This window comes from Anomaloglossus baeobatrachus, chromosome 1, assembly GCF_048569485.1.
Source record: "Anomaloglossus baeobatrachus isolate aAnoBae1 chromosome 1, aAnoBae1.hap1, whole genome shotgun sequence".
NCBI lineage: Eukaryota > Metazoa > Chordata > Amphibia > Anura > Aromobatidae > Anomaloglossus > Anomaloglossus baeobatrachus.
In genome coordinates, this window is record NC_134353.1 from 311598036 (window position 1) to 311611082 (window position 13047).

The window sequence follows — 13047 nt, forward strand, 5'->3', positions numbered from 1 at the left end:
AGCAGCCACAGCTGCTGCTGGCAGTCTTTAGTGTCTGGGAGTATGGGTCTCACACTCACACACACTATTATCTCGATCCCACCGCTTGCCACCAATATGTCACGAACCACCGGGGGGGTCACTCATAAATCCCCCGCGCTGGCTACCAGTACGTCACAATCGGGGGGTAACAAGTGGGGGTCACCCCTCCTTTATACCTCCCGACCGACAGACAGAGCACGTGACGCGCTCTCTAGCGCCCCTCTTATAGTCAGGCCAATTATGGAATTGCCCGACAATAAGCAAGGAGGCCGCTATACTACTTATGCCGATTACTGAAGGGTCCCCGGTGAGAGTAGGGCATATATTCCCCCGACCTCCGCGGGCGGAATATATAAAACCTCCCCGAATCTCACTGGCCTCCCCACAATAATCCTTGGCACAACTCGCTGCCACCAACCGCTTCACGGTAACTATTAGCCGAACACACAGACGTGGGATTCAAGATCGAGATAACAGAACAGCCCAAGATTAATTATATAATTTAATCAGCCTAAAGCACACTAGAAACTACAATATATACAATAGGGAATCTACAGAATATACATATGTCAGAGTACAGTTACAATCAAAGCATGGGTTACAAACAGGCATACACAGTTCCAGCAGTTACCTTGTGCGTCTGGCCACAGGGGGGCGCCATAGACCAGGTTTCCAGGAACTCCCTCACAGGTCTTTCCCAACCAGGCCCCCGAGCAAAAGAACACTGGAAAATGGCCGAAGTAGGGTTATCAACCTGGGCAAATCCAGGTCCCCTCCTACCTTAGTGACCTCAGAGGGAGCACTGCTCCACCCCTGGCTGGAGTTATGGACAAAATCCACAACATGGAATATGGGCCATAACTTTGCCTGGGAGCGTCGTAGGCGGACATCAATGCTCTCATTGTGACAGTTATGAATTTAGCTACAGAATGAGAGGACTCATGACTTGTCTACTAGTTCCCCATTGGCTGATATCACGCCTGGGGTATTTCCCCAGGTCCTGCTCCCATAAAAAGGGTGTGCCAGCATCGTCCGCATGCGGAGACACCATTTTTATGGTTGCCATATTTATCGGAAATATGGCTTGCGAGATATGAACCATTTTTTACTGGAGTCGTCCTGTCTGGATACTTCCAAGCTTGCTAACTAGATAGCAGCCCCTACTACAGGGTCACGGCAGGGAGTCATCCTGTGTCCATTGTTCCCACATCACCTAATCTCCATATCACAGGAGATGGCCATGGGATGTGTTGCTGGGATGTGACACCTTCCCAGATGGTGGACATTGAGAACAAGAAGGGAGGGGGCACTGCCAGGGAGTGATGAGAGCGATTATGACTGGAAATCATAATTCATCTTCATATCCCAGGGTTTGCCTCACACCAAGGACCTACAATAAAGTGCTAATGCAAACAGATATGGCCATAGGGTACCGCATCAATACATAATATCAAGACATGGAACACAGGGAATGTGAATACCTCCCCTGATGAAGCTCTTCTGAGCGACACGCGTCGTGCTGGTACCTCTCTTCTGACACTTCCCATGGCTCTTACCTTGTTCTGACTTAGGTGATATCCCTTTGGACCTGTTTGGGTTTTACATGGTGGTGCGCTATCTCCAAGCAGGAATATTTTCAGGGTTTTATTTCATCTCACATTCCCTGTGTTCCATGTCTTGATATTATGTATTGATGCGGTACCCTATGGCCATATCTGTTTGCATTAGCACTTTATTGTAGGTCCTTGGGATAATACTTTTGCCTCTTGTCTGATTGTATTTAGTGCATTGCGCCTTTTCACTGAGTCCATGGGACAGGTGTCCTTGTTTTTAATTGATTTTATACTGTTTTGCACCTTATGCATATAATAAACGTTATTACACTGATTATTATTTAGTGAGTTGAGTGCTCCTTGCCTACTCTTTTTCTCTTTTATACAATGTAATAAATGGACTGTTAGATAGGTAGCTGCTGGTGGTCCATGGGGCATGGGGATGGGGGACCTGACAGGTTCCCTTTAATTTTCTGTTGTTTCAGCCAATCTACATGAACATTAGCAGCAATGAGCAAACCCTGACCCTATCTTTGTATTGAAGCATCTAATGAGTATGTGAAAAAATCATTTTATTGAGAAGATGAGCAAGGGGAACTATGAAATCGCCTATAGTGATTGGTGGATCCTGTGTTTTTAGATGTATTATCTGTCATTGTAATTGTGCCTCTGATAATAAGGAGTCTGCTGAAAACTCTTTCTAAAAGGATAGGAAATATGAGTCTAAAAAAGGCCCAGTGACTGGTGTGAAAATTTAAATATTATTAAGTTTTTTTTAATAAAGATCATGATATGAAAAGACAACAGAAAAAAAGTAACCCAAGCCTATTTGAAACAATAGTTCATCTTTTGGGGACACATTCCCTTTAAGCTCATGTGACGCCCTGGCCTATCAGGTCGTCACAGGGTATTGTGCAATCTGCCCTTCTGCACAGTATCCACCCTCCTTGGTTACGGATCCTGGTCCTTTGGTGTTGCTAACAGCTTAACCAATCAAAATCCTAGGAACACTTCCCACTTTAACCTACCAGACACACCATTGGGGGGCTTGAAGGGAATAGGGCCGCCCACATTGGGGGTTGATGAGGGGAAAGTGAGAAAAGTGACAGTTGAGTTGAGACAGTGGAGTTGAGCAGTGGAGAGCGAGAGGAGAGGAGATGAAGTGACTCTCTGAGAGGGAGAGATCACGGAAGGGACCTCCTGAGTACTAGGTGGCAGACATTGGTCTGGGCCTGGTAGGAGCTGGAACCCAGGTCGCAGGGGACAGTGTCAAGGGGCACGGACTGGCAAGGAGGGCGGCCGGCGGCCTTGAGCTGTCACCGGGCAGGGGCCAGGGCACGATGGGGTACGTGGACCCCAGGCCGGAAAGTAGCTTCACGCGTTCCGGTAGTTTACCCAACGGGGGTGAAGACTTCAAGTGTCATCCCCAACCCGCTCCAAAATCAGGGTACTAGCGCACTGATGGGATAGGACTTTCCCACTACAGTCCAAAGAAATCCTATGTGTGAACCCTGAGAGCAAGCTCACTCCGTTAGCCATACGGGTGAGCGGGACCCGAAGAGTTTTATACCCACAGGTCCAACAGAGACGAAGGTGCCAAGGAGAGGTCCACAGGCTAACAGCAACACCAAGGGCATGGATCCAAGCGTGCTCCCTACAGGCCACACTAGTGCTCAGAATTCTGATTTACAAGCTGTCGGTGTAGTTATTCCGGGACAGAGTGAGTACATTGAAAACCCCTGTTCCTATCTCCAATGGCACCCAAATACCACCCTATCATCAACGGGCCCCGGGACACAAACCCCCTACCCACGGAGGCTGCCACACCATCATCACCGGGCTCCCCAACGACAGCGGTGGTCCCTCACATTACCACGCACCGTGGGTGGCGTCACAAACTTTCCAAAACCCCCCCTGTACATATCCCCCCTTTTTAATCGAGTGGCCGTACGATCCCCGGGTCCGGAGACCCCTCGAGCCACCGCGGATCCGGATCCAAGCAGTGGCCCGGCTGCTGGCACGGGGGCGGTACACTCATACTCTATACATTTCTGTCATAATCATTTTTATGAGGGCAGTATAAGTACCGTATATATTAATAGTGTCTCTTTGGTCCATGTGCTGTGTTTGTAATTGCAGCTAAGATCGATCCACTTACAGGCTTTAATGTGGTAATTTTTTTCTGGGGGGGAGGCGGAGGGGAAGGATGTTAACAACAACTACCAAGTAATAAAACAGACAGAAAAAGAAAACATTTTGAGAACCTTAAGTTGATGGGAAATGTTAGTGTTGTTCCTATTCTTAAAAGTCGGCCTCCGAAGTTGATGAGTAATCCAAATGTCTGATGCTCCATCTGGTTCACACATTCACTAAAGAGATGTATATCCAAGCCATGTCTAAGTGATGGCACAAGTCTTAGTATTGTCTTTTAGCTGTTTGTTTTTTACATTTCTTGCTTTTATGCATAAAATGGTTTGAATAAAGGCAGTGACCGCATAACATGTGACTTACAGTATGTAACAGATACAACATGCTATGAGACAGGATCAAAGTTACTTTCCTCTAAGACACCTAAAGTGATGTCCCCTCAATCATGTGACACTACTTTCTGTCTCAGCGACCGCTAAGTTTAGTCTCCTAGAAAGCCTAAACGGATTGTTTAATCGAGGCAACCCTGTTCATATGACGCCCCCCTAGCCTTCCTCTTGAGCCAGATTGGAGACCGGCTTTGTAGGTTCCATATTGGTAAATTTGAGCTGTTCACTAGTGATGAGCAAGCACTACCATGCTCGGGTGCTCATACTCATAAAGAGCAGTTGGATTCTTGGATGGACGTGGCTCGCATACCTGAGTATAATGGAAGTCAGTGGGGAATTCGAGTATACAGTAAAAATTCTCTAGTTCCCCAGTGACTTCCATTATACTCGGTACTGGAGCATCCAACTGCTCGTTATGAGTACTGAACACCCGAGCATGGCAGTGCCCGCTCATCACTACTGTTCATATATTCCAATGAGTCACATATTCAAAGGAGTTGTGTCTTGTGTCCCTGGCTGATTGATAGGTCGTTTGCTCTTGTACATGAACTGTCAATTAGCCAAGAGCGGGATTCACCTCGGTAGGCAATAAAGCGTGAAGCTGAGAAGCTAGAAGTGCATCGTCACAGCCCAATGCACTTCCAGACAAAACTAATTTCAAAACTAGATTTCTCCCTGAAGGAGCAGTGCTTTATGTCATAAAAGTATCAACTGTCTTTTCTTTTCAAGAGCTACAGAGTAATATAAATTAATTGCCGGTTATAGTATGTAACAGGTTCCCTTAAGTGTCATAGTAAGGCTGGTTTCACACTACGTCTTTTTAACATCCGTCCTTAACGTTATTTTAGCGGACAAGCGGATCCAGTGCAAATGCGTTTTCATTTCAATGCATTTGCAATGGACTCGCGTTAACATCCGTTCACCTGCGTTTGCCTGCGTTATAGTGCGGATCCGGTGACTTGCAGTTTTTTAACATGTTTCAAAAACGCTACTTGTAGCGTTTTTGAGCTCCGTCCAAATACTGCAAATTGCTGGATCCTGACTATAACGCACGCAAACGCAGGTGAACGCTGGCGTGCTGATAGACAGGATCCTGCTTTTGTACTGAGCATGCCCAGAAAGTACTGAGCATGCCCAGAACCAGTCTGGCGTGATCTGTCTATCTCTCTACTCCCTCCCTCACCCTCTCTCTCTATCTCTGTCTTTCCCCCTTCCTCCCCTTCCTCTCTCTCCCACCTGAGAGCTGCGGACACTCGTAACCAAGGTAAATATCGCGTAACCACTTCTCTTAGTTACCCGATGTTTACGTTGGTTACGCGTGCAGGCAGCCCTGCTCCTAGCAGCTGCAGACACTCGTAACCAAGATAAATATCGGGTATCCAAGGCCGATGTTTACCTTGGTTACCAGCGTCTGCAGCTGTCAGAAGCCTCCTCCCAGTCTAGTTCCCCTCACTCCCGATCACATGACTCCAATGCCCGCCCCTAAACATCCAGTGCAGGATCCTGTAAAATAACATATGCGTTTGCATACGTTATTTGCTGTAAAAGCAGGATCCGTACTTCCGCTAAAAAAACGTTTTCAGCGGATGTTAAAAAGACGTAGTGTGAAACTAGCCTAAGAGACAGGGGCCTGGGATTGAACAAAGGTTAGGAATTTATGCAAGAAGTATGCAAGAAGATATAGTTGGAAGGTTGTGTGCTTGTATCAAGGAAGGGAATCGGTAGAAAATAAATTTAATCTGATAGAGCTTTTGTTATACTGTTAAAGACCAGTTTTCGAGAAGTAATTAGGTTCTGTTCACATTTGGAAATTTTGTCTGAAGAATACCATGTTTCCCTGAAAATCAGCCCTACCCCTAAATTAAGCCCTAACAAGAGTTTTTGGCCTTTTCAAGGTAAGGCTTAAATATAAGCCCCATCCTGAAAATAAGCATTAGTTGGAGTTCAATAATGAAGTGTCCATGCAGCTAAAAAAGTTAAAGAAAACTGCAGGACACTTCATTTAAGAAAGTAGACACACTTAAAAAGAAAAAAGACAGACCCTGCAATCATACTTACCAGACCCCAAATAGTATGCTGTGGAACGCAAGGACCTGCAGTGGAACACATCAAGGACCTGTGGTGGAATGTGCACACACACACACACACACACACATATTTGGTGATACCATATAGCTCCAGGGACCTGGGATGCAGTGGAAAGCGAGGCTCTGCAGTGGAATGCATCGAGGACCTGCACTGGAATGCATTGATGCTTTCTACTGCAGGTCCTCCATGCGTTCCACCGCAGTTCCTTGTGTTCCACAGCACTGCCAGCCGGAAGCAGTATGGTATCATCTGATGTTTGTGTGTGTGTATGATGTTCCTTCGATCTGATGTGTATGAGTGTGGTGTGTGAAAGTGGAGGGATGCCGGCTGGAAGCAGGGGAGGACTGCTGTGGAGCACACAAGTACTTGCTAGAAGCGCACACTGTGGATCAGGAGGACCTGGGAGAGATGCAGATGTCCTAGGTCTGGTAAATATGATTCTCCTGGGGGGTGTCTGCCCTTTTGGGGGGGTACACTTACCCTAGTCCTACCCCGAAAATAAGCCCTAGTGCAGTTTATGGGGCAAATAATATAAGACAGTGTCTTATTTTCAGGGAAACTCAGTAGTACCATCTGCCAGACCAAAGATGGTACAAAGCTATGAGTTCCATATATGATTTTTTGTCTCTTTCATGTACTTGTCACTCCACTAGTTTTTAACCTGTAACTATGAAAGGAACTCATTTAAAGACATTTCAAGACATTTGAAGCAGGCATTAATTTACTGGGTTACTATGCCATGTTCATTTATTTATTTTTTTTTTCATGGATATCCATGTATAAATAAATAATAAAATATCACCGTTGTCACATATGCTGCCATCTAGTGGCCAAATTATATGTACTGCGTATTGATTTTGTATCTCATATTCCAGCGTACAGTGAAATTGAATACTTCAATCAATAGGAGGCAGGACAGGGTATCCATCCCCTTCTATAAAATAAATAAAACTTTCAATTTGAAGAATATAAAAAATATAGATAAAGATATAAATTAGTAATAAGAGATTTATGGTTGCTACTTTTTGACCCTGCTATTTTCTTATAATTTTTCCATAATGTGAACCATAAATGTGCATATTCAATGTTTTTCTCTGAAGAACTAAACTTTTTGTTAACCGAATGTTTCTTTTTGCTTAGATTTAAACAGAATAAAACGAGGAGAATATGAGCTGATAACACCGATAAGTACTGACGCCGAGGGACGCCATATTTCCAATATTCTTTCCATTAGTCACAAGAAAAGACTGGCAAGAGCTACCTCTAGTAGTCACCAGCCCCTCTACTTTAACGTTACAGCCTTTGGAAGAGAATTTCATCTTAAGTTGAAGCCGAACACTCGTCTCATCGCTCCGGGGGCCGTGGTAGAGTGGCATGAAGGCCCTGTAAATGCTGAAAACAGAAGCCATGTTGGAAATACAAACCACTTTTCAAATAACAGTGAGGAAATCTGGAAGAAGGAGCCATTGTGGACAAATTGTGCTTATGTTGGAGAAATATCAGATATCCCCGGAGCGTCGGTTGCATTAAGTAACTGTGATGGTCTGGTAAGATACATTTTCTAAATATTGTTTTTTTCCTGCTACTACTAATGTCTGTAGTTTTAATTTTGAGGGCAGTATAGCATGAAATGAATAAATACTACAAAACATAATATAGAATTTAATAAAGTCACTATATTTTAATTTATAAAAATCGTCACAGCTTTTAGGGTTGTCAGGCATTGCTTTATCCTAAAGCAGAAATGGCAATTAAAGAATTCTGAAACTATAGTTGTAACCAATCTACTGGATACGACATGACTATTGGACCAATTTGGATCCAACTGATGGGCCCCAATCAAATTTTGGACTGGGGATCAACTGCATCCAGGGGAGCCAAGTGGAGCAGCAGGTCCCATATTTTTTCTGTCGCTCAGTTTCAAGTCAAAGTGCCATAAACTTCAATGGAGCGTTCTTCCCTAGTTCACCCCTGCTTCAGGGATTAACCAGCGGAGAGCATGGGGTACAGGTTCCCTATTCGATGATCAATCTAACAGCGCCCAGACCATTATAACATTAATAACTATCCAGCTAATATTAAGATGCTTAGACCTGAATACTACTTTAACCCCTCCACTGAGTATTTTTATTGCTAATGGGAATCTGTCAGCAGGATTTCAGCCCCTAAACTATTCATATGAGTATGTAGCTATTTCCCAGACAAGTCCAGTAATATCTTTAGATGGCCAGTTCATTACACCAGTATTGAATGGATATACAAATCAGGCTGTAGATCTGAAGCCTGTGTCACTCCAGCTCTATACCTACATAGCATAGCACCGCTTCCTGTTTGACTGGCAGCCTCTGTGCTGTGTGATTTCAGTCACTAGAGATGTCTACCAAGGAGGAGGAGGCGTTGCTGGGCGGGGGATTAGAGCTGGAGTGACAGAGGTCTACAAATAGTTCTTCAGCCTCATTTGTATATCATTTTAAACTCTTGATTTCTCAGTAACGGAGGAACAGACTAGTCATGTAGCGGTATTGCTTGTCTTTGAAAGTGTTATGGGTGCATATATATAGCTTGATGGATAAAATTCTGTTAACAGATTGCCTTTATGGGTAAATATAATGTAAGTGGATTTTTCCTTTTAACTACCTTGGCAATATTGTGTCCGTTTTTTGTGTAGTAGGGGATTCTAGTGATATACACCCAACCCGGACACTCATCATGATGATGATGATGTAAAATTGCCTCAATTTCCCACTTTTAATGCTTCTTGACTGTATACTGGAGTTTACTCTAGGTCCATTCTTTTACACGTTGCACTCCTTAATATGCACCCGGAGCTGACACCAATACTTATCGCACTTGATGCTATTCAGTACTCCACAGGATGGAAGAGGTTTGTCGAAATGCGGTAATGAAAGCCGGCTACTGATGAGAGGAGTGCCCAGAGAATTAAAGTCTACTTTACATGTTTACGTGACGCACGGCTTATATGTGTTACTTGCACGCCTTTGACTTTTTGTATATTGAAATCGTAAGAAAATGTACAGGATGGTATTTATTTCACAGTGCTTCCAAGGTAATAAGTTATGGCGTCCCGACATACAAATTTCCATATTTTTCTTAGCAAAATCCACTTTATTCTGATGAATTAGTCTTTTTTTTAAGTTACGCGTCCTGGCTAACCCTTGAAACTACAAAAATATTATACTTGAAAATGTTAAAGTGTGATCAGTATATTTTCCATGGGAGTCAAACGGGCCTTTAAATCACAAAAAAGATACTGTGTGGCTGAAATGTTTTAGGATAAAATCAGATTGAGGTCATTGCCAGGTAGACTGGAAGACACTTTGGCCTGCATCTCTATGCCACACTAAACACTATTTCTAAAAAACAGCATGAGCGGGCGGGTATTTACTGTGGTAACTCCGTGGTCTACCAGGGTAAACATCTTGAAATCCCAGATACACACTGCTTGTAACCCACATGTGCTGCAAATACTAATTCAATCAGTGTTACAGAGTAAAAAACAACAGCAGCTATTTTGTGTTCATCTAGTTACAGTAGAAACTCCCTTTCCCATGGGACCACATCTAAAAACACATTGGAAGCTGACCTCCTTCAATGGGCTGCTTAAAGAAGACTTTAATAGAAAGCTTTGCTAGTTTCTGTAGTTTATGAAAGCAATTGCTACTTGACTCCATTTGCTTTAGATTTTCATTGGCTTAAATAATTACATCTGACACCTCCAAAAGCTGAAAAACTAAAACTTATATCCCTAAAACGATATTGTTGGACCTATATGTTATAGCAAAGCATAACTCTGTCTTGTTGGGTCTTGGCACGACTCTTTCTTCATCCAAATCAAACCTTCATAGTTAAATGTTTCTTTCTAGAACCCTGTTTCATGAATACGTTTCCAAAGCCTTTCCTGAAGTTATATTTCTATTTACAGGGACACAAAACACATGGGTAGCAGCTGATAAAATGTTAAAGGGGCATTCCCATCTCTAAGATCCTATCCCAATATTTAGGAGATGTAATAATAGTATTAGCAAATACCTCCAATTAGAAATGTAGTATAGTTTTACTTCATATGCATGGTGGTAAAAAGGTAATTATAGCAGGAGCGTTATACTTACCAAGTCACCCGCATGGCTGTAACACTATTTAACGAGCTGTTCATTACCCTCATACATATTACTGATTCCCCTGCCCACCAGCAGTCCCAGAGTCTCTGATTGGTTGCAAGCAGACAGTGCCCCCATCCTGTGTGACAGCGTGCGTGATTGCTTGGAATCACATACGCTGTTTGCATCTTTATAGTGGTGTAATAATAAATAAATAAAAAATTGGTGTTTGGTCCCCCCACATTGTGATATACAGCACAAATAAAGCATACGGCTACAGGCTGCAGCCCCGAGCTGTGTGCTTGTCTTGGCTGTGCAGCAAAATAATAATTTTTTTAAAATTGGTCCTCCCCAATTTTGATACCCAGCCATAAAGATGACAGCTGGGGGCTGGTATTCTCAGGCTGGGTAGGACCATTGTTATTTTGTCCCCCAGCCTAAAAATAGCAGCCTGCAGCCTCCCAGAATTGATGCATCCACTAGATGTGAAAATCCCATTACTTTACCTGACTCATCCCGATTACCCTTGTGCTGTGGCAGTCAGGTTAATATAAAGGGTTAATGACAGCTCACAGCTTCAACAAAGCCCTAGATTAGTAATGAGAGGTGTCTATGAGTCACAACTATTACTAATACTGTGAGTGAAATGAAATAAATACAAACACTGGAAAAATCCTTTATTTGAAATAAAATACAAAGCACTCACCCTTTTTCTCCAATTTTTTAACTCCAAACTCCAAACACCCAGTTCCGACGTAATCCCCATGTGGTCCCACGACTATCCTGGCTCTGGTATATACTGAAGTCACAGCGCACGGGCAAAGAACATGACCACACCCTGTGGATTCAGGCAGAGACTAAGCTGCAGCTGTAGAGCGCTGCCACACCCCAGGCCCTTGGGATACTCGGTTCCGGGTGGTGGATAATGGGGATCACCGTCACAAGTGGCCGTGCCCGGTTCCGTTACCTGGGGGCGCTCGGTAGCAGGGTTATTTTGTATGTCACTTGTGATGCCACTGGCGGGTTGCGGTAATAAGATGTCCCGCCGCTGCTGTGGTTTTAGGGACAGATGGTATAGCAGCAAGTGTGTTCGCACCCTCCACCAGTAGGGGCTTAAGTCCCATGTAGGTGTGCTGCGCCTTGTGGTGCACCAGTAATAAACGACACAGTTCTTGCAGATTAACTTGTATTTACTCACTTGATGTTGCAAGTGCAGTTTGGTACGGCTGGTTAACCGACTTTCCTTTGTCCCAGTGCTGACGTGAGTCCCAGTTGAGCCCTCCGTGCACATGCAGAGCCCTCCGTGCACATGCAGAGCTGATGGTCCCCTTGCCTGAAGCTGTGGGTGACCTGCGGCGCTCCGCTCCTTTTCTTTCCGGGCCCAGTATGACAGGCCTCGCGGTCCCTTGTGGGGTAGGCTACTTCTCTGTGCCCTCTCCCGGGTCCTATATATGAGGCTGTGTCCCTGAGCCTATGGGTGGTGTTGTACCCTGGAAGTCACCACACATGGCTGGATCAGCAGACCGCCTGCAGCTGTCGTCTACTCTGGGGTTCAGTACCCCCTCATGCGTAGTGCCTGGGATCTGTCTACCCTCAGGCTACTACCTCCTAGTCGCCTTTTGGGGGGTCTCCTCACAATCCTCACACCCCTCTCACTCTCTGGCTCCTTTCAACTGTCCTTCCTTAAACGGTCGTTTTTTTTTCTCTGCCAACTCTGCCTAGCAACACCTGTTGCTTCCCACAAGCCACACCCCTTTCCCAGGCTAACAGCTAAGGGATTGATTCTCACACCTGACCACTGTTAACCCTCTACATGCTGCGCCCAGGTCTCAGGAAGTATGCCCCTACCTGTGTGTGAGGTGTGGGTTGTCAGCAGAGGGTGTTCCAGAAAGCCTTAGGATCCTGCAGATCACTGGGGTAGCATATCCCAGGGTGCTGCATTCCCCCTTGGTTAAGACCAGCATGTCCGCGGGCTGAAAACAAGAAAATATGCAAAATATATATTATTTTTAAAACAGCAATAAATAACAAATATACATTTGTAACAGGTTAGTACCCCATACACTTTTCTTCCCACCACCCACAGTCTCTGAGGCCACTATCCGGTGAACCTCTCCGAACGTCCTGGTGACTGTTCCCTGTGGGGACTGTCCTAGGGAGCACATCACCGGTTATGATGGTGATGGGGGTCTCAGCCTGCTTCGCTGCAGACCCTCCCTGCGACTTCTGGCTCACCTTTTAGGGTGTTGGGAACAAAAGTTCAGTTACTGGGTAATCCCAATGAAAAGCACCAAGTGTGCAACTATATACAAATGTTTTTGTGCCACGCCAGTCCTGTGGCTTAGGTCCATAAAAACAAAGGATGGGGAAAAACCTGGATTCTTCCCAAAGGGAGGCACAGTTCTTAAACAAACATTACGAACAGTTGTTAGTGACCCAAAAGTCCATACAGGTCAGTCTCTGTAGGGTCAACATGCTTAATATACATTATTTACATTTTACATACAGTTAATATGTATTTAATGACCATCTTTAGTAGTATTCCCACTCACCTAGTCTGGATGGGGGATGACCAATGTTGCTTCTGTTTGACCTATGCAACTCTGGTGTGTCAATGTTGTCTGTGTTTTGCACTAAACTTAGTATGGTAGGTTGACTTGGTAAGTATCTACGTGTTCTTACCCTTACTGTAGGATTGACAAGGTCAATGTTTGCAGAACGTTCTGGTTC

General features: G+C 44.5%; 1 protein-coding gene across 1 annotated transcript in view; it reads left to right on the plus strand.

Annotated features, from left to right (window-relative positions):
* Positions 1-13047, plus strand: part of ADAMTS3 (ADAM metallopeptidase with thrombospondin type 1 motif 3) — a 357250-nt gene that overhangs the window by 37777 nt on the left and 306426 nt on the right. The window contains exon 3 of the mRNA XM_075351241.1: positions 7340-7746. Within this exon, the coding sequence (XP_075207356.1) occupies positions 7340-7746 (407 nt within the window). The remainder of the gene's footprint in view (positions 1-7339; positions 7747-13047) is intronic.